This window comes from Lissotriton vulgaris, chromosome 3_1, assembly GCF_964263255.1.
Source record: "Lissotriton vulgaris chromosome 3_1, aLisVul1.2, whole genome shotgun sequence".
NCBI lineage: Eukaryota > Metazoa > Chordata > Amphibia > Caudata > Salamandridae > Lissotriton > Lissotriton vulgaris.
The window spans coordinates 2,052,260,680-2,052,282,401 of record NC_141689.1 but is presented as its reverse complement, the minus strand read 5'-3'; the positions used below and the strand labels follow the sequence as shown (position 1 = coordinate 2,052,282,401).

At 47.7% G+C, this 21,722-nt stretch overlaps 1 protein-coding gene across 8 annotated transcripts in view; it reads left to right on the top strand.

Annotated features, from left to right (window-relative positions):
* PCM1 (pericentriolar material 1) overlaps nucleotides 1-21,722 on the top strand; it is a 1,333,387-nt gene that overhangs the window by 941,008 nt on the left and 370,657 nt on the right. For all 8 annotated transcript variants that reach the window (XM_086962572.1, XM_086962571.1, XM_086962570.1 and 5 more), the window contains one exon: nucleotides 4,094-4,228. In XM_086962572.1, coding sequence (XP_086818698.1) covers nucleotides 4,094-4,228 — 135 coding nt within the window. The remainder of the gene's footprint in view (nucleotides 1-4,093; nucleotides 4,229-21,722) is intronic.

Here is a 21,722-nt window from a genome sequence, read left to right as displayed (position 1 = left end):
TGTGCTCAATGTGGGGTTTCTCACTTAAGTTTGATGAAATGATCTTACCCAAGAAGGTATAAGTTTTAACCACTTCAAGTTTTTGTCTTCCTATGGCCCAACCATAATTTTCAGCCCTACATTTTTTCTTTCCAAAAATACACATTATTTTACTTTTCGTGACATTAATCTTCATATAATGTGTTTCTGCAAATTGATTTAATGCTTGCAGACGGTTGGACAAGCCCTTTGGTGTTAAATCTAGGATAAGGATATCATCCGCATACATTAAGACAGATATCTCTAATTCTCCTATTTTTGGGGCTTGCCCCTCACAAGCTGAAATAACCTTTGGAAGGTCTGCCGTATATAAAGAAAATAATGTTGGGGCCAATATACACCCTTGTTTCAAACCATTTGGGGAAGGAATGGATTGTGAGAGACCTCTCTCCCCACCATATAACACCTTGCACCATGTGTTCGAGTGAAGGGCTTTCACAAGTTCAAGGAGTTGTGTTGGCATGCCTAAAGCTGCAAGCTTTCTCCACAGCGTTGGACGATCCACTTTGTCGAACGCTGTTGAGAAGTCTATAAATGCCGCGTATATTCCACTACCTCGAACACGTACGTATTTATCGTTCAGCACCTGCAAGGCAGTTAAATTATCTAAAGTGCCATGATCTTTACGGAATCCTGTTTGTTCCAGAGGTAAAATACCATTAGATTCTATCCAGTCATTAATCAAAGTTAAAAGGTATTTAGCGAACACTTTTCCTATTGCATCTAGTAAGGCTATTAGACGGTAATTTGCTGGATTCTCCCGTTCTCCCTTTTTGAATAGGGGAATTAATATACTTCCTCTCCATGAATCTGATAGAAGTTGTTGGGGTTGTGACACTTTACCCAGCTGAACGACTTGGGCCCATGTAAGTAGTTAGTTACTACTTGACTGTGTTCTAGGCGGTTGCTTCATCTTGCTTCCTAACTGTTCACTGGCTGTCCTTTTCCTCTTACCCGCTGTGTTTTTGGATTTATTTTTCTGCGGCGGAGCCTCTATATGTTGGGTGACCAACCGCCCGTAAATTTCAGGGACAGTCCGTAAATTGGACCTCACGTCCGTTGTCCGTGAGGATCCTTTTTACGGACGCCTTCTATCCGTAATTTTAGGCTTTGCAAGGGCCTCAGCTCCCTGATGGGACCGCCTCGCACTCCTCTGAGCACAAAAGCAGCCCCACCGTGCCCATTATCATTCTGTGTGGGGCTGATTGCCACATACATAATGACAATAGGTCAGTCTGGGCTGGCACAGCATGTGGTGGCCTCCTCCAGCCTCGGTCTAGGGCAAGGCTTTCTGTCACCTGGAAGTGCAAAAACGCACATGCTGCTGCCATGTGAGAATCCAGTTAACAAAAGGAAGGCGGTGAAAGAGGTTCAAAGGAAGGGATTATAGTTCTAGTAATATGTCATGGTTGCTGCTTTTTTATTTTATGCAACTAACAACCATTGATAAAGCCAATTGTTCTGGCTTGCTGTAGGTGTAATGTTACTTGTTCTAAGTGTAACGTTACTTGTTGTATTATATATCTGGATGCAATGACAGAAGCGGCAAAACACCAGTCTGGCGGCACATTATATTAAGCACAGATTTTTAGTTTGTGTTTTAAGCCACACATTTTATTACATTAAACACCCTTTTGGAGAGACCCCCCCCCCTCCCTAGTTTTTACATCCCACTTAAAGCTCTGGAAACAGCATGTCACAGTCACCCCACATCCAGGCACTGTGCATCATGCATGACTCATGCCTTCCATTTTTTCCGATTGCCTATGTGCAGGGGCATAGTGAACCCTGCCCCACCCCTTGCTTTAGGACCTACAGCGAGGGTGGAGTTCTTGATGGGTCTCATAATTAATATGAAAAGGTGAGTAAGTAAGTGAAGGGATGGCTGGATGGATTGCTGGATAGATGAGTGAAATGATGGATGGATGAGTGAAAACGTGGATGACGGGCAAGTAAATGGGTGGATGGATGAGTGAAATGATGGATGGATTGATGAATTGATAAGTCGAAGGGTGGATTGATTAATTGATAAGTGAAAGGGTGAATGGATGGGCGAATGAGTGAAAGGGTGGATGTAAGGCTGGATGAGTGTGAAAGGGCGGATAGATGGACAAAAGGCTGGATAGATGAGTGAAGGAGTGAGGGTGGCTGGATGAGAGAAAGGATGGATGAATGATAGGTTCAATGGATGGATTCATGAGTGGATGAGTAGATGGATGGATGGGTGGGTGGATGGAAGGATGGATGTCTAAGTGAAAGGGGAATTGAAAGAGAAAAGGGGATGGGTAAATGGATGACTGAACGGGTGAATGGGTGGAGGGATGAGTGACTGGATGGATGAATGATGAGTAAGTGAAAGGATGGCAGGATGGGTAAATGGCTGGATGGATGAGTGAATGGATGGATGGATGGGTGGAACAGTGGATGGATGACTGTACGGATGGATAGGGTGAAAGGGTGAATGGATGAATGAGTAAAAGGGTGGATTGAGGGATGGAGGAGTGAAATGATGGATGGAAGTATACGGGATGGATAGGTTTGTAAATGGATGAATATGGACATGGATAGGCACACGGATGGAAGGACAGAATGAATGGTGAAAGACTGAATGATGGATGAAAGTATGATTACAAATTGTAAGCCCCATTATCTTAAGCAACATTTCCTATACATTGACTTTCACATTTATATGAGTGATTGTCTCTATATAATATGTGTGTGTTGTAACACACTCCAACACTCTGCCCTACATACTTGGGATGAGTAGCACTATAAAGAAATTAAATACACATGAGAGAGGGTCTATGTGAAGATGAGGGGCGCCATTGGAGGGTGGAATCAAGGCCAGACTGGCCGGACCGGGCATCAGGCGTTTTCTCTGGGAGCTGGAAAGGTAGGGGCGGTTTTGTTACCACAAAAAGACCAGCACATTTGCTTAAAGCTGCGCGCATACTGACCATAAAGTGCACAATTGTCTCAACCTAATACACTTATTTTCACTTGTAATTTAGTAGTTGTATACTATTGCGCAACCTTCTCTGAAGTGTCTGTAAAACTTACCTTTTGTCCTGAATTTTGACCTCCTGTCCTGAATTTTGACCCTTTGTCTTGAATTTTTACACTCATTGTCCTGAATTTGCACCCATGCCAGTTGGTCATCCTATCTATCTGTGCTTTTGTTTGACTGGGTGAAGGAGGCCTACTCCTGAGACTTACGATAGTATTGGTACTCCCCTTAATGCGAGATGAAGTGTTTGGTGTTGGCAGTTTGCCCTCGATTGAGGCAGCAGTAGTTACGGTGGTTGCGGCACCCCCAGAGGACAGCAACGGGGGGGATAACCCCGTAATCGAGTGATAATCACCGCTCTGTAAATTCAATTTCATTAGAGACAATCCCCACTACTCTCTCGAGCATACAATCGAGCGACACCGAAGCGTGTGTGCGAAGTCTTATACCGACCTCCCTCAAGTTTCTGCTTTGCCGTAAGTAGTTGGATGTAGTGTTTACCTGGTTCCTGTTGATTCCTGTGGCTTCCAGATGAGAAACCAAGGGGGAGGGCCTGGCCTGGCCCGGCCTTAAAAGACCGCGGAAGGGCGCAGACGGGCCTGCTCTTGGCCCGGGCACGACCTGCGTGCGTCCCCCGCTGCAGGAGCCCATAAGGCACCTCTGTGTGCAATCAACACGTTGGCGGATTCCCTGCCGCAAGATGCACTGGGGCGTGTAGTGCGCCCTTAAATCAGCCAGTTCCAGGCTATAACTGTTAATATGAAAAGCCATTTATTTACACGACACATTAAAACTTTTTTCCTTACAACATTTCTGTTAAGTGTGCCGATTAGCCCTTGCTGCGTCTTTGAATGTCTCCCTAATGTTTTTTTCTTTTGCCTGCTTTTTGTAATAAGCAAATGACTAATTTGTCTGGACTAAAAATGGAGAGCAGAGAGACTACATTAGCAGGTCAGATGTTTTTTGTTTGATTCAAGCTCTTTTTTCATGTTGTTAATTAAAGTTTTCTGCTAAGTATATGTTAAATATTATCCGTTTGGTTCACAGGAACACATGGAACATGTATGTTCTGCTACACTTCTGACATCAATAAAACGCATGGTACTGACTCTTACACAGCAGCATGATGAAAGTAAAGAATTTGTCAAATTTTTTCATAAACAACTTGGAAGTATTCTGCAGGTTAGTTTGCCTTTTCCTTATTATTTTGAATACCCTACTCAATTTTTTATTATAGTTTTATTTTCCAGTGTATTTGAGTTTGTATTTGAGTGGACAAAGCGAATGCTGACTCGTTCATTTAGGGAATATATGTGGGAGCAGGGGTTCTCTGGGAGACTTTGGGAAAATCTGGTCTCATTCTGTCATTTTGAATTTCTGCCTCTCTTTTTCATACATACATACATATATTAGCCGTTCTTGAGCTGCACATAGGTGCATTATTCTTAAAATGCAATCTCTTCACAAAGGTAAAATAACATTGTAGAGACTGGGTCTAAGAGAACAAATGAAGAACCCCCGATTACTGATGTCACTCCATCACCAACGCCTGTCATGGACATTTCTTCTGCCTGTCCCCAGTTTCTAGAGGCACGGTTGGGACTTGAGATCCAAGCGCCACGGAGACTCATTAAAGAGCTCTATTTGTATAAATTTGTAAAAAAGAGTCTTTTTTTATGTAACAGAGGGAGAGATGTAGTTGTGTAGGTATGTAATGCTGCAACCTTTGTGGCTCCTAATGGACTCTTAGAACTGTGATGTTTGCATTAGAGTGCAGGGAATTAAATGCAGGTTTAGAATTCTCACTTCACGGTTGTAGGAGAGTAGGGTCTGCTTTCCTATGGTCACCCCACTTTTTGCTTCACTGGTTTTCAACTTAATGTGGCTGTGGGCCTGCTAATCAGACCCACAGCCCAGCTGTGCTCTCTCTAAATTCAATACAATGTACTTTAGGTACATTACCAATTGGACATTGGGTCACCTTATGAACCCCTGTACAGTGTACTATAGGTACCCAGGGCATAGGTGCATCCAAGGCCTACCAGGGGCTGCAGCATGTATTATGCCACCCCTGGCTGGCCACTCACATTGACACAATTGGCTGATCACTCAGCTGGGGCAAGGTCGTGTAATCACCCCTTGCTTAGATATAGTATTCCTTTATCTAACCTTATATCTAGACACCTATACACCTATAAGTCACTCCTATGGCAGGCCTTAAAAATCCTGCAGGCAGAGTGCTTGGTTTTATGTGAGATGGTGCTCTAGCATGAGCTGAGCCTGTCTGCAGCTTTCGGAACCAAGTCCTTATAGCTGGTCTAGGATATAGCCATACCATATACTCTTAAATGCATTATGAACCTCGCGGTTAAATTCTAACTCTGGTTTGACTTTATCAAAACATGTCGTGTAAGGTGTCATACGCTTTGGAATACTACCCCCTCACCAGTTCTGGCGACGGAGGTAGCATTCCACTCTTCTAGAGGGAGAAGACATGTTGTTCCTACTAATCCCAGTTAAAGTTAACCAGAGCCTCAGCATCACAAAATGGATGCTGCTGCCACAGACACGAGTCTGACCTCCTGCTGCTGGGAGTCTTTCCAGCGAGGGAGGCTTGGACAATAGGTTTCCTGTCTTGGGAAGTGCTAGCACCACCCCAGACAGGCTCTTGTGTATTGGGGCAGGGAGGGCTGAAAGAAATGAGACACTGCCTGGGGCACACAAGGTGTCCCATGCATAGTCCAGTTCAAACCGGTGCTGGGGCTCTCCAACGCGAAACTGGACAAAGCGAAAGGGGTGTAACCACCCCTTCTCTGGTCCCACCCATAGGAGGGACCTAGCAGGTAATCCAGCCCCTAGATTTGGTATATAGGTAGGAGTCCCAAGACTTTAGATTTATCCTGACTGAAACTTGAAACCAAACTCTGGACCTTCGACATTCTGCCTGAAGATAGAAGACTGAAGAATCTCCCTTGTGGTCAAAGAGTGACCACCCTGCACAAGCAGACACCATCCAGCGATCAACGGCTTGCTTTGTCGACGGAGGCCGAGCACAGAGCCTGACGAGAACTGGACTTCCAGACTTCCTTCAGCTCGATCCACAGCCCCAGCAAAGACCCGTGGAGGCGACGCGAGACGTGGGACCGGCCGTCTTGAAAAGTGCAGTTTCTGAGGCACCCTCGAAGCTGTGCATTTGGGGATTGAGAAGCCCCAGCCCCGAGCAACATCTGCACCGAAGATCAGCCCTCCACACTCCACGAGTTCTGCGTGGGGCCCTTCAACATTTTCCTGCTCGATGCGTCTGTCCGGTCACTTGCCCGTTGGCTAGTGGCCATCTTGACGACGAAACTTTGAATCTACACCGCTGATCTGGTTGCTCCAGACTGGCCCTTGCTTCCCTGAAAAGAAGAACCTCATCAGACCTTGCTGGTCTGATTAAGAAGCCAACTTAGATTTCTGCGTGCGTTGCCTTTGCCAAGGCTTGTTGACTCCAATCCGGAAGCAGACACCGCCGACAGCGAGAGCCTTGGTGGGACGGTCCGGGCCTGACTCCTGGTCGTCGTCGACGCCTCCTGGTCCACGTGGCTGCAGAGACAAGCTTCACGATATCACCTGATTGCTTTGCGACATCGCCTGGTTCCTTCCTGGTCACTGGCTAGTGACCCATACTCTGTCCCCTCTGCTTTCAGGTACTCTTCATCCTCGATCCGCCCTTGGATCCAACCGGACACTTCTCTCCTGGTCGCCTGCAGCATATTTCTTCAAGACTCCATGGGATTCAGCGACGAAACCCGACACACTTTGACACCTATGCACCCGCTTCCTTTGGGTGAGGTAACGCGAGTACTCCGGTGCTCCTGTGGGGATTGACTATCCTAGTGTCTAGGTTTCAAGTAACTTTCATCGAGTCCAGTCAGAAGTGCCCTAAAAGAACTAGTTTCTAATTCTTTCGTTCCTATTCTAACTCTATGGTAACTTGCGTGTGAGTAAAGACTCTGCACACGCCTCCCGTGGGACTCCTACTTCCTATCCTTTGGTAGTACAGTGTAGCCCCATTGATTCCCTAGGCCTATCCTTTGTTTGTGACGTGGTTCTTATACCACTATTTTAGTATATGGTTTAGCGTGCCCCTAGGGCCCTACTGTATTTTGTGCAACTTATTGTATGATAATTAAGTATCTTGTTATGTGCTTGTGCCTCTGACCTCAAAGAGTTCAGAGGGGTTGTTTAGAAATAAATACATATATATTTTATATATATCCTGTGTGGTGTCCTTTCATCTGGTATTAAAGGGGTTACATATGGTAAAACAGCTGGCTTCACATGCCCTCTTGAGTTTAGCCTAAGACTGCTTTGTCCATGCTACCACTAGGATAGCTGGTCGATAAGGTTGACTTTACAACCATTCCATTAGAGTTGTTTGGACTGGTGCAAGGTGCTCACTAGAATAGTGAACATCATATACCAGGCCAACTTCTCACAACGGTTACACGTAGAAGAATAAAGACGTGTTATACTAAGCTCTGTGTGTGGTATAGTCATTGGCGAGTACCAGGGCTAGAGAGGACACTAAAGTTCAGTCTGCTTTCCATAGAAAGAGTGTTTTGGTTTGCAGCCATCTTTGGCCCAGTTTGACTAATTTTAACAAAACAAACAAAAGTTAATCCACCTCAGCTCATTCCTGGAAAGTTTTGGGGCAAACTAAGCGGGTGTTGTGGGAAAAAGGAGCATCAAAACACGAAATTCCCTAGTATTTGCCATAGACTTCTTTAATTATGGGCTGCAGCAAACGTGCTGAATGGAATTACACCAAATTCGGCGGGTTGCTAGATTTTGATCTGCAGATTGTGATTTTTGTGATTTGTCGTAAATCTGTTTAGTAGGTTTTCTGAAATTTAGGGGAAAAAATAATTGCATATGTAGGCAGCTGTGACTGCAAGAATCTGAAGAGCCTCACTGGAGCTCCAATGTAAAAATAGAGCGGTCTGATTGGCCAAGTAACTTTATTTCCCTTGCGCCGTCTCGCTCCCACAGTCCCACAGGAGTTAGACTTTGACAAGAGCTAGCACTCTGAATGGCTGCCACCAACATGAGAGAAATATTGCTGGCAGTCATTACAGGACTCTGTCCTAAAGTTATTACAAAAATTAAGATGTATAGTTGCAGGGTAATGATACTTTGACTTCTTAGACCCCAGAAGGACCCACTCCTGGAACCAAAAAAAGATAGGAAAAAGTGCTCTGATCTTGCATGATTGTTGTGGGATCGAAAAAAAATGGCGTCCGGACCCCTTTTATAAACTAAAAGTCCCACGGAACCCACCCACAGGGCTGAATTCCTAATAGGGAGGTGTTCCCCCTCCCCGAGCCCCCAGGTCCCGGGGAGCCTACACCTGGGGTTGAAAACATTGGTAATCCGGGGGGGGGGGGGCACGGCACCCAGAGCCGAGACAGGCCACCCTGCTAAGTATTAGCGGGCTTCTGTTCTGTTTTTACTGACCTCTTTATGATCGTAATCATTATTTGTGCCCCCTTTATCGCTATGCTCCTCGGCTACCCTACCCCTCCCCAAACTTTTTATATTGCTGTACTTGAGACTGTTTTGCTCTGTTTACCGTGTAACTGTGTAAAGCGCTCTGATACCCTCACGGATCAAGTTCACACTCTATAAAACTTTCAAATAAATGAATAGATAAAGGTGCACGTCCTCCATGAGCTGAGTTAATTCTCAAGTTTTGCTAGCTTTCAAATACCTGAGAAGCTTGTTCTTAATGTTCTCCAGTAAGGATGATGCTTCTAACGGGAGAATCTCCATTGTGCCAACCTGGTACATTTTTCTTTCAAGTTCTAGTGCTATTCTTGAAGTTGTATCTGTTTTACATTTATTGGTGGTATTCTGGACCATATTAATATTCCAATGTGTTGGTCCCCAGTGGCGGCCCGGTCAATTTATAAAGTGGTGAAGCTATCAAACGAAAGGTAAACTTGCTGAAATACACTTGCAATGTCTAAACAATACTATGCACAAATTACATTGACTAGATGCACTTGTAATGTGCACAGAATCCGTGCGTACACGCGTAAAACCAGTGCTAGGCCTCACTCCTGTCGTCAGTGGGATGTGCATACAAAGAAAGTGATATTGATTATACTGAAGTCGACACGAACAGAGCACAGGTCTCCGCCCCAGTCGAGTAAATAATCAGGATGCAGAAAAAGCAAAACGTGCAAGGAATATTGATAAGACTGATGGGATACACGGTGCCATCGAAACAGAATCCAAAATTACATTTTTATTTACCATAATCATAGGAATAAACGCGGATTGATCCTAACATTATTATAAAGCAAATATTTATGGCACAATGTCTTGTAGGTCTATTCAATGTTTCATTTTCTCAATTTAACTCGTTAATCATGAAAACTCTTTTCTTTGAAATGTTAAAAAGCGAGCTTGTCTAAAAAAAAAATGGCAATTTCGCTTCTATTTCAAAACTTTTTGAGTCTGCGCTGGAAACTGCAGGGTATCCCATTTTGTCTTCCCGAACTGCGCTTCTGCCGTCATTGTACAAGGAACTTTCAAAATCGTATTGAAGACACATGCAAGCACACACACACACACACACGCTTGCAAAGTTTGTGAAATCAGGTGCACAGGTCAGTGAAGGTGCGCAGAAATGTAATTACCGTTCACCGGGAGTGCATGCAGTGATCAAAATCATGCCGCTGGACAACAGCTCCGAGTCCTAAATATAGACCTGGACTATACTCTACCACCAGGCCTCTAAGCACGTACTCTTAGTACGGAGCCTGCAGAACAGTAGCAAAGTGACTATTATTATCCATTCCCCTTGCGCAATGCCATCTCTAGTGCTGTGAATGGGAGGAAAACGGGAAGAGCATTTTCATGACATGACGCACTGTTAAAGGAACGTAACTAATCACCGTGTGGCTTTAAAATAAAAGTACATAGTGATTGGTCATGCTCTTTATCATCCCGCACCGGCGCCGGTTGGGACTGGGGCTAAGCTAGCCTGCCCAGCACCAATGGAAACTTTGCTCTCATGCATTTTATATGCACACATACATGAGAGGAAAGCAACGATTGGTTTGAGCAGGTGAATCCTGCGCCCTAAAGGACACCAGAGTGGCCGACCTATGTTCCCCCAGACTCCGTAGCAGAGAATGGATCTGAGGCCTGAAGAGTGCATGTTTGGTTGGTCATAGTCTCGGACCTGTCCACCTTGACATGCGCACTGGACTTAAGACAACACTTTCATTCCTAATGAAAACTGATGCCGAAGCCTGCACTAATTAAGAAAGTATATTTCCACTGCCTGGGTACAGTCCTTTAAACACTGGCCCACCAGGTACTTTCAGTTAAGCGCTTGGGGTGGGGATGGGCAACGCCCTAGAGGGGAAACCACCCCTGATGGTCCTTCAAGATTTCGTGGAAGTGAGACAATCCTCGGTTCCTGATTGGAGCGCAATGGTGAGCCTGACTTTGTAAGTAGCTGGTATCTGAAAGAAACACGTTAGTGTTAGATTCCTTACCTTAGAATATCCCCAGGCGTCAGTCTGGATCCGGAAACTTTTGCGTAGCAGTACCCTTGCGCGTCGGTAGGCGTCGTCTGCAGGCGTCTCCTGCGGCTCCGCGTCCGTCGTCGGCGTCGTGCGCCGTGATGACGTCGCTGGAGTATATAGACGCCGCCTCCGCGCGCTGACGTCAGTTCTTCTTTTTTCCGCGCCAGTGGACGCAGATCTGAAGAGCGGTACCCGGTCTTTTGACCAAGTTATTTCAACTTCTATCTATCTTTTGTGCCTGGTAGGATGCCCGGTTTCAAAAACTGTGACGGTTGTGACCGCACGATGTCGGTCACGGACCATCACCGACTCTGTCTCCGGTGCCTGGGCCCCGACCACGATGTCGACTCCTGCGTCGATTGCAGGGCTCTGACTAACAAGGCTAGGCGGGAGCGGTCCCGCAAGCTACTCGAGCTCCGGGTGTCGGCCCCGCGTCGAGAGCGGTCGCGGTCCGGCCGGAGGTCCAGGGAGCGTTCGAGGGAGCGGTCGCGGAGCCGCGCCGGGCGCTCCGGAAGTCGACATCACTCGTCGAGTTCATCAGGTAAGAAACACAAGAAGTCGGGGCGTCGTCATCGTAACCCCCGACGCTCGCGCGATGCTGCCGGGGGTTCGGGTGACCCCAACCCCGCGGCTCCGCGAGAGTCGCCGGCGCGGCCTGCCCCATACCCTCAGGTCCCTGGGCAAGGTGCGACGCCTGAGGAGATAGAGGCGTTCCTCGTGGCCATGAGGGCCCTATCTCCTCCGGCGGGTTCCACGGCCCCTACGGGCCCAGTGAACCCGTCCGGGGGCCCTAGCGGTTCAGCTGACCCTACATCGACGCCGTTGGATGCTCCGACACCGGCGCCGATCCCGGCGCCGCTAGGGCCTTTGGGGTCGACGCCGGATGGACGTCCATCCAATCCGGCGCCGATTCCATCGGGGTTGCCCCCGGCGCCGCCTCCGCGCGACTCCGGTTCCTCGGTGCCGGCTTCGGGCGGCACTGGGGCTCCGGCTCCGGCGCCGGCTCCGGGCGGCGCCGTCCCCATACCCTCACTGAATCCGGACGCGGAGTCGGACCGGCGTCGCTCGACGCCGGGCTCTACGCCGATGGGGCCTGTCGACCCCATGGAGCCGGTCTACATGGTTGACACCGACTATGGTGATGATGTAGAGTACGGTGAGGGCTGGGAGGGGTCTGAGGACCCTTGTCACGTGAGTGTCAGTATGACATGGACTGGACAGGTGATTTGGGGGACGCCAGTGGTTTGGATGACTCTCCTAACCCTGGCTTTGTCTCTCCTCCTTCCGTGGCATCGGAGGAGGGAGCTGCCTATTCAGTGGTGTTGATGAGGGCTGCCAAGGCCTTAAACCTTGAGCTCCCCGTCGCGGCCGTGAGGCCTAACATCCTCACTGAGGTCTTCAAACCGCGGTCATGCCCACAGGAGCCTCTGCTGCCGTTTAACGAAGCCTTATCAGACGTTCTGTTGGGCACGTGGTCCAGGCCCTCTTCAGGTGCGCCTGTTGATCGGAACGTGGCCAGACGCCACCGTCCTTGTCCGGACGACCCCAAGTTCCTGTCCACCCACCCCACCCCTGAGAGCCTGGTGATCCAGGCCTCTACCTCCCAGTCCGCATTCCCGTCGGCCCCGCCCGATCGGGAATCCAAGAGGTATGACCAATATGGCAAGAAGGTCTTCTCGTCCCTGAGTTTAGGACTGCGGTCTTGTAACACCGCTTGCCTCTTGGGCCGCTACACCCACTCTGTGTGGGATACGGCCGCGTAGCTGCTGCCAGAATGCTCCATGGAGGTGCGGGCAAAACTCGGCAAAGCTGTAGCTGAGGGCCGAGATGCAGCTAGATATTCTATTCGATGTGGTCTTGATACGACCGACTCGCTAGGCAGAGCGATGTCCACGACGGTGGCGATTCGTCGCCACGCCTGGTTGCGATCCGCCAACTTCTCGGCAGATGTCCAGAACACATTGATGGACATGCCGTTCGATGGCTGTCATCTGTTTGGTGACAAGGCGGACCACGCGCTGGAACTCTTCAAGGACTCCAGGGTCACGGCGAAGTCTTTGGGTCTCTCGACTCAGCGCCAGCAAACGGGTTCGTTTCGCTCCTTTCGTGGCCACGGAAGGGGCGCCCCCACACGTGCTGCCAGCCACGCACCGCAGCAATCACTTCAACGCGGTGGCGGCCGTGGAAACCGCCGTGGAGGCGGTCGGGGTCAGGCCACATCTCCCCCCGCAGCATCTGCCTCAAAATCCTCCTAGTCCGTGCTTTCAGGCCCACGTGACGCCAGTGGGTGGCAGGGTTCGCCATCACCACGCCCGCTGGCGCACGATCACATCGGACAGGTGGGTGCTGCAAATCGTCCGAAGGGGCTACTCCCTCCCCTTCGAGACCACTCCTCCAGCCATGCCACCGCAGAACCACCGTGTGTCGGGGGACCACTTGCAACTTCTGCAGGAGGAAGTTACGGCCCTCTTGGCCAAGGGGGCCATCGAGCGCGTTCCTGGGCCAGAAGTAGGACGTGGTTGCTATTCCCACTACTTTCTGGTACCCAAGAAGGACAAAGGGGGCCTACGTCCTATCTTGGATCTAAGGAACGTCAACGGCTTCCTCCGGAAGGAGAAGTTCAAGATGTTGACTTTGGCTCAGGTCTTGGCTGCCCTAGACCCGCAAGACTGGATGGTAGCGTTGGACTTGCAGGATGCGTATTTTCACATCCCCGTCCAGCCGGCCCACCGGCGTTACCTGCGGTTCGCGGTAGGCCAGGAGCACTTTCAGTTTATCGTGCTCCCCTTCGGCCTTACCAGCGCCCCACGGGTGTTCACAAAGGTGTTGGCGGTGGTCGCAGCCCATCTGCGCAGGTTAGGGGTTTCAGTCTTCCCCTACCTAGACGACTGGTTGTTGAAGGCGGGCTCGCCCCAGACAGTCGTCCACCACCTCCAGATGACGGCAGACCTCTTGCACGACCTGAGGTTCTCCATCAATGTGCCGAAATCACACCTGTGTCCCTCTCAAAAGCTCCTTTTCATCGGAGCGGTTCTGGACTCGGCGCAGTTCCGGGTTTATCCTCCGGAACGGCGGATCCGGGATATTCAGGCGTTGATTCCCGTCTTTCAGCCGCTATCCCGGGTTTCGGTCAGGTTGACGCTGCGGCTGCTGGGGCTGATGGCTTCCTGCATCCTTCTGGTGCATCACGCCCGGTGGCGGATGCGGGCTATGCAGTGGGACCTGAAGTTTCAGTGGGCCCAGCATCAGGGCAACTTGTCCGACAACTGCAGTGGTGGCTTACGGACCGCGATTGGGTCAGGGGCAAGCCCCTCTCCCTTCCCCAACCGGAGCACGTTGTCGTGACGGACGCGTCCCTCCAGGGCTGGGGAGGCCACTTGGGAGAGGCGGAGATCAGAGGCATCTGGTCTCCGGCGGAGTCCCGGCTCCATAGCAACCTGTTGGAGCTGCGGGCGATTCGTCTAGCACTGAAGGCATTCCTCCCCTTTGTCAACGGGAGTGTAGTGCAGGTGTTCACGGACAACACCACCGCAATGTGGTACTGCAACAAACAAGGCGGGGTGGGGTCGTGGACCCTTTGCCAGGAGGCTCTGCGCCTCTGGCAGTGGCTGGGACGTCAGGGCGTGACTCTGACGGTTCAACACCTGGCAGGTTCTCTGAACGCCAGGGCGGACGAACTCAGCCGTCGGTGCGCGATGGATCACGAATGGCGTCTGAACTCGGACGTGGAGCAAGGCCTCTTTCGGAAATGGGGAGAGCCTTGGTTAGATCTATTCGCCACAGAAGAGAACGCGCAATGTCATCAGTTCTGCGCGTTGGAGTTTCCAAGACGGCACTCGCACGGCGACGCCTTTCGGCGCGAGTGGAGTTGCGGTCTGTTATACGCCTTTCCGCCTATACCACTTCTGCCCAGAGTGCTGAAGAAGATCAGGCGCGACCGGGCCCAAGTTATCCTTGTGGCTCCGGACTGGGTTCGAAGGTACTGGTATCCCGAGCTACTCAGCATGTCAGTCGGTCCCCCGATCCGTCTGCCTCTTCAGGAGGACCTTCTGTCGCAGCAACAGGGGACGGTCCTCCACCCGAACCTGTCCAGTCTCCACCTCCATGCTTGGAGATTGAGCGGCGGCAGTTGAGGCCATTTGACTTGCCTCCTGAAGTCTGTAATGTGATTCTGGCAGCCAGGCGTCCCTCCACGAAATCGGTATACGCCTGTCGGTGGAACAAGTTTGTGGCATGGTGCACAGCAAAGGCTGTGGATCCTCGTTCTGCCCCTCTCTCCGAGGTTCTTCTGTTCCTTCTCTCTCTTGCCCAGCAGGGCTCTGCTCTGGGCACTATCAAGGGCTACCTTTCTGCCCTTTCAGCCTTTCGTAGGCCTCCTGATCAGCCTTCTTTGTTCAAGTCCCCAATTGTAACGAGATTCTTGAAGGGCATCACACACATGTATCCACCTGTTCCGTTTGTGATGCCTCAGTGGGACTTGAACCTGGTTCTAACCTTTTTAATGTGTGCTCCCTTTGAGCCCCTTCATTCTTGCCCTCTCCGTCTCCTGACTTTAAAGACGGCTTTCCTGGTTGCCATCACCTCTGCCAGGAGGGTGAGTGAGCTCCAGGCTCTTTCTGTCAAACCTCCTTTCTTGTCCATCCATCCTGACAAGGTGGTTCTGAGGACTAGACCTTCTTTCCTGCCCAAAGTAGTTTCTGCTTTCCATATCGGGCAGTCCATCACCCTTCCTTCCTTCTTCCCGCCTCCGCATCCTTCAAAGGATGGAGAGCGGCTCCATCGTCTGGACCCAAAACGTGCGCTTTCATTTTACATGGATCGCACACGCCAGTTCCGGGTGGATGACCAACTGTTTGTTGGCTACGTGGGTGCGAAGAAGGGACGGGCGGTACATAAACGGACCATCTCACGGTGGGTCGTTCTCTGCATCAAAGCGTGCTACTCTTTGGCTCGGAAGGAGCCTCCTGTTGGGCTGAGGGCCCATTCCACTCGGGCCACGGCGGCTACTACTGCCCTGGGCCGGGGAGTCCCCCTGCAGGACATTTGCCAAGCTGCTACGTGGGCCTCGCTGCACACATTTGCGAGGCACTACTGCCTGGACAGTCAAGTCCGGAGGGATGGCTTCTTTGGCCGTTCTGTCCTCCAGGACTTTCTGGTGTAGGAATGTATTGGTTCGCAGACCCACCACCGGGGTTGGTATTGCTGGGGTATCTATTCTAAGGTAAGGAATCTAACACTAACGTGTTTCTTTCAGATGAACAAGTTACTTACCTTCGGTAACGATATATCTGTAAGAAACATTAGTTAGTGTTAGATTCCTTACCGAACCCACCCATCCTCCCCGTTCTGCGAACTGATGCCTAGGGTTAAGGACATCCCTTTCAGGGCCCTAGTTTCAAATGGCACCAGTGTTGGTTCTCTCATGGCTCTGCGTCTTCTGGCGCGGAAAAGCTGTGTACAAAGAACTGACGTCAGCGCGCGGAGGCGGCGTCTATATACTCCAGCGACGTCATCACGGCGCACGACGCCGACGACGGACGTGGAGCCGCAGGAGACGCCTGCAGACGACGCCTACCGACGCGCAAGGGTACTGCTACGCAAAAGTTTCCGGATTCAGACTGACGCCTGGGGATATTCTAAGGTAAGGAATCTAACACTAACTAATGTTTCTTACAGATATATCGTTACCGAAGGTAAGTAACTTGTTCGCCAATGCCCTATTAATTATTGTAGTTGGTGTGTATCCTCAAGCTTGAAGCTTTCTTCCACAAAGATCCAGTGGAGCATTTTCAAGGCTAATGTTACTTAAATACATTTCCTTACAATGAAGTAGAATTTGGCTGCTTGACTTTGATGCATCTGCAATATATTTATAACTTTCTTAGGAGCCCTGTGCAAGTTAGGTTGCAGTGGTCAGGCTTCAGTGTCAATAAAGCCCTTGTCATTTGGAACCAAAGAATGATTTGTGGATGTGAGCGATTTTTTGAGCATAGCGAGTTGTATATTTGACACCCTTACATACAGCATTTTTTTCTGGTGCCCACTAACAACAGTCTTCAAATAGGATGCTTGTATTTCTTGCTTTCTGTTATGTGAGCAGAGAGGTCCTTTGGCTGGTGACCATTGTTATTAAAGCTTGTAATATGTTCCTGCTGGTAGCAGGATCTCTATGTTCACTTCCTTCACTTCAGTAAAGTGTTGTTAGGATCGCATGCAAAACCTATGTGGGTGATCATGAAGTGTCATGCATTTCATTGTTAGTAAAGCCAAAAATGTGATTTGTCTATACTTCAGGTAACAGTAGTGAAGGTGTTAGTGTTGTGTACATGAGATTGGACATCATTCTCGGTCACTAGATATCTCTTAACTGCAGGATACGTATTTTGTTATCTATCCATTGGTTATAGATGCAGCATTTTACATTCAGGTTTATCTGAAATATTGTCTTCTTGTGTATTATGGTGTTTGCACACCTGAGGTATATATTTCATATAATTCTTGAATAATCGGGTCAAGTATTACCCAGATAAACAGAAGAGCATACCTTTTTTATCTATTAGTAGGGTTTTGAATTTTCTATTTATAATTTTTAATAATTTTTATTGCATAATAAATAGGTACCAGGAACACAGTCAACAAAAGGGATAAAGTAACATGGCAGAATATACAATAAATGGAAGCGATAATACAAAATATAGAGGAAAGAAATTATAAATTGCAACCTTATGTAACAACTTAACGGAGAGTTAGATTAGGGTACCCTATAAATCAATAATTATCTAAATTATTTTTAGAGTAGTAATTATAAAAGCTAGAGAAGGAAGAAGAGAGAAGACAAACTAATAAGGAGAAGAGAGGAAAGGAAGGGAGAAGAACTAACAGGTAAGAATTAGTGTAAGTAAGAGTGTGTAGACAGAAAAGGGGTAAAAAAAATCCATATCAAGCCCTGGCACACATACAGAGAGGGTTTTAAGTTAATAACTTATAGCAAGGAAGCAGACATGGCATATATAGTTAGATTTAATGTTTTCTTGTTGTAGCTCCAGCCAACATGTGTTTCATCGATCGGGACAAGGGACTTCCTCAGGGCGTTATGTATTCAGGAAAATGTGTTGAGCCTTCTGGCTGGTTATAATTCCGTCCCAGCCTTAATGTGGCTGGGAAATTCCAAGAAGAGTGTCCTTAATGTTTCTGACACACACAATTATGTGTTGTCTGTAAGTCCTTTTCAGACGGCTATACGTTATTAACTTAAAACACTTTCTGTATGTGTGCCAGGGCTTGATATGAATTGTTGTACAGATCCTTGGATCTGAATCGTGGGGTTTTAGGTGATTATTCCATTCCTGGGCACCATATACCAAAGAATAGTAGCAATATATACACCGGTAAGAGTGAGCGCCACTTTCACCAAGGGCACAATCATCCCAATCAGTACCCTCCAAGTAGTAAAAGGTAACCAAAGTAAATCATACTTAATTCTCTGAGCTACAGATGAAGGTGAAAAAGTGGAAATTCTATGCTCTTCACAAATAAGATTCCACTATGTTAGCATGCATATTTTGGAATTTTCTTTCCAGCAAGTAAGAATAACTTTAAATGAAAGCGCAATAAAATATCATGAGAATCAACCTACATGTATCCTAGGAAAACATTTTGAAATCGGGAATATAGGTATGAAAAATCTTGGAACATTTGGCCCAGATGGATTTCGAAAATTTTAGGACAATTGTAAATCAAATGAGATAATGTGCCATTGGTGGAAAGTCATGACCAGCAAAGGGGAGAAGATGGGTTAATTTTGTGCAAAAATACTGGTGTCCTGACAGCTCTATTATAAAGAAAAAAATAAAATTGAGTAATGTTAGCAGCTCTAGAGGTTGAAAAAACTTTATGCCATAGTTTCTCCCATTTTTGAGGAGAAATGGTGATGGACAGGTCTATTCCCAAGCTAGTTCAATGGGGTATTTTGGTCTTTCAGTGATAGGAGTAGATATACGTTTATATATAGAGGAGGCTTTGGGATTAGAGTCAGAAGAGATGTTGTTTAAAGGAGTTAAGGATAAATGGAGTATTTTTAATAGGAAAGTTTTTAAATGAAAGAAATGATGGAAGAGCCAGTGATAATTGAGAATATTGAGATAAGCAGGAATATGGCAAGTCATAAAGATCTTGTAATGTATTAAAAGGCAAAACAGAGTTATGGGATGCAAGTTGGTGAACATATATACTAATCTTCTCTTTCCAGTGTTTGAAGTAGAATGCTTTATGGCAACCTTAATTAATTTTATGTGCCTAATAGAAAAGGCAAGGAAGGCTTAGTGAAAGTTAGATCCAGCCATAAACAGCTAGTGTAACAAGTGTTGGGAGTATTTTAAAATAAGATATTTAGATATGAAGGTGCAATTGGACATAAAACAGATGTCCTAAAAAGAAAAGTCATGTAATAGAGAACGTTCAAAATTAATCCAACTAGGTATCGGAGCATCATGGTAGTGTTTGTTACGTGCATATACTTGTCTGACTAGAAAAGCAGTGTAATATAGCTTAAAATTAGGAAATCGTACACCCCTTCATTCTTTGGTTTAATTAATTTAGTTAAAGCAGTACGGGCAGGTTTGTTGTTCCAGAGAAATTTAGTACAAATGGAATTGATTTGGTTAAAGTAATAATTGTGAATTTTAAAGGATAACTTGGAAAACGAGGCAGTATCTGTGAGGCCTGCACAAATAACATGACTATATTTGTCCTTCCCTGGGAACCAAACACCCCATTGTAGCGCTTGACTCTCAGAGGGTAGTGTTACAGAGCAGTATAAGGCTTACTCAAGGGAGGTGGTGTGGACTAGTAATCCACATTTACCAGTACGCAGAAATAACACTAAATAATTGATTATCCAGTCTGTACTTTGCTTTATAAAAGGATGAGTGCATTTATTAAAAATACACACACACACACTACTCAATACTATGCAACAATTTACAAATATACATAAGCTGTTGGAATTACTTAGTGACATTGCAAAACATTTCCACCCCTCCCGCAGGGGGGTGGAGTCTAGTACCACCACTCCCATGTATGCACATCATCTTGCCCCCAATGCAGTAGGTTGACCATAACCTGGAGAGGAGTGAGGGCCTTACCCACTGGCACAATCCCAGTGGCTATTTATTTATTTACGAATTTTGTAAAGCGCGCGGCTACCCCCAATGGGGGTGTCCCGGCGCTAGATCTGTCAGCAGGAAAGGAAAAGTAATCTAAATAGATGAGAATAACCAGGTTTTCAGGCGACTGCGAAACAGAGCTTCGGATGGGGCAAATCTGAGATCGATCGGTAGGCAGTTCCAATGTTTGGCAGCAAGAACAGCAAAGGCTCGACCACCGGTTCTTGTGCGACGGAATCTTGGCACCTGCATGAGACGAAGGTTGTTAGATCGGAGGTCTCTGATTGAGTGGGACAATCTCAATCTCTTTTTTAAATAATCTGGGCCAGTTCCGTTCAGGGCTCGAAAAGCAAGAGTGAGCGTTTTGAATTTAATGCGGTTGGCTATGGGAAGCCAATGGAGTTCTTTGCGAAACGCTGATATGGGGTGTCTGTATGGAATATTGCCAATCAGTCTTGCAGCAGCATTTTGAATTACTTGTAGGCGTTCAATTTGATATAGAGGGGCCCCAGCATATAAGCTGTTGGCATAATCCAGATGGGAAGTGATTAATGCCTGAGTTACTGTTCTGCGTGCCTCCTTAGGCAAAAATGGAAAGATCTTTCTCATCATTTTTAGTTTACCATGGCAGGCCGCAGTCACCTTATTAATTTGAGGGCCGCAGGAGAGGGTATCATCAAATATAAACCCCAGATTGCGGGCAGAGTGAACCGGGGTAGGGGGGGGGGTTGAGTACCGTAGGCCACCATAGTGAAGGTGGAATAATCATTTTCTGATTAAAAAACAAGACCTCAGTCTTGTCTGTGTTCAGTCGAAGGTGGTTCGAGGACATCCAAGAGCAGATTTCGCCAAGACAGTGGCGGAAACTGGAAAGGCTGGAGTCAGAGTGGTCTCTAAAAGAAAATATCAGCTGTGTATCGTCAGCGTAAGAGACCACTTTGACTCCGCATGCCTCCACCACCTTCGCCAACGGGGCCAGATAGACATTAAAAAACAGAGGACTCAATGCTGAGCCCTGTGGTACTCCACGTACAAGAGGTTTGCATCCTGATTTAAACGGTCTAAGCAGAACCCTCTGAAATCGTCCTTGGAGAAAGGACCTGATCCACGCCAGGGCGGTGCCGCCCAGTCCTATATGCTCCAGTCGGTCAAGGAGAATTTTGTGGGACACCGTATCGAAAGCGGCGGATAGGTCGAGGAGGACCAACATGGCCTCCTCGCCCTTATCCACACACTCTAGCACAGTCTCCGATACCTCTAGCAAGGCGGTCTCCGTACTGAATCCCGCACGGAAACCGGACTGGGAGTCATGAAGAAGAGAGTTAGTCTCTAAGTAATCTGCCAGTTGTAATTGGACGGCCTTCTCCAAAACCTTCGCGGGTTTCGGAAGGAGAGAAATGGGCCGATAATTACTGAATTGTGTGGGGTCAGCATCAGATTTCTTTAGGATAGGCACCAGCAGTGCTTCCTTCCAGGCAGAGGGGAATTGGCCTCGTTGTAAAGAGGCGTTCCAAATGGAAGTGAGTGGCTCTAACAGTAAGGTCGAGAGTTCGCTCATGATTTTAGGGGGAGCCGGGTCTAAGGGGGAGCCCGATTTGCACTGTAAAAATAATTTAAGTGCAAAGTTAGGGGTGAGATCCTTGAATGCTAATAGTGAGGGAGCAGAGTCATAGATGTTAGACACCGGGGGAAGGTTAAGGTCAGGTGCTCCATCTGAAGGGAAGGAGGATGCAATTTTTTCAATTTTTTCTTCAAAGAAATCCGATAGTCCATTGCATAGAAACTGGTTGGCTGGATTGTTAGAAGTCATGGCTGGGGGTTTTACAAAATCTTTAACGATTTTAAACAGCATCTTAGCAGAATTGTCTGCATCTTTAATTTGTGAGGCAAAAAACTCTTTCATGGCCAGTTTTTTTAGTTTAGTAAATT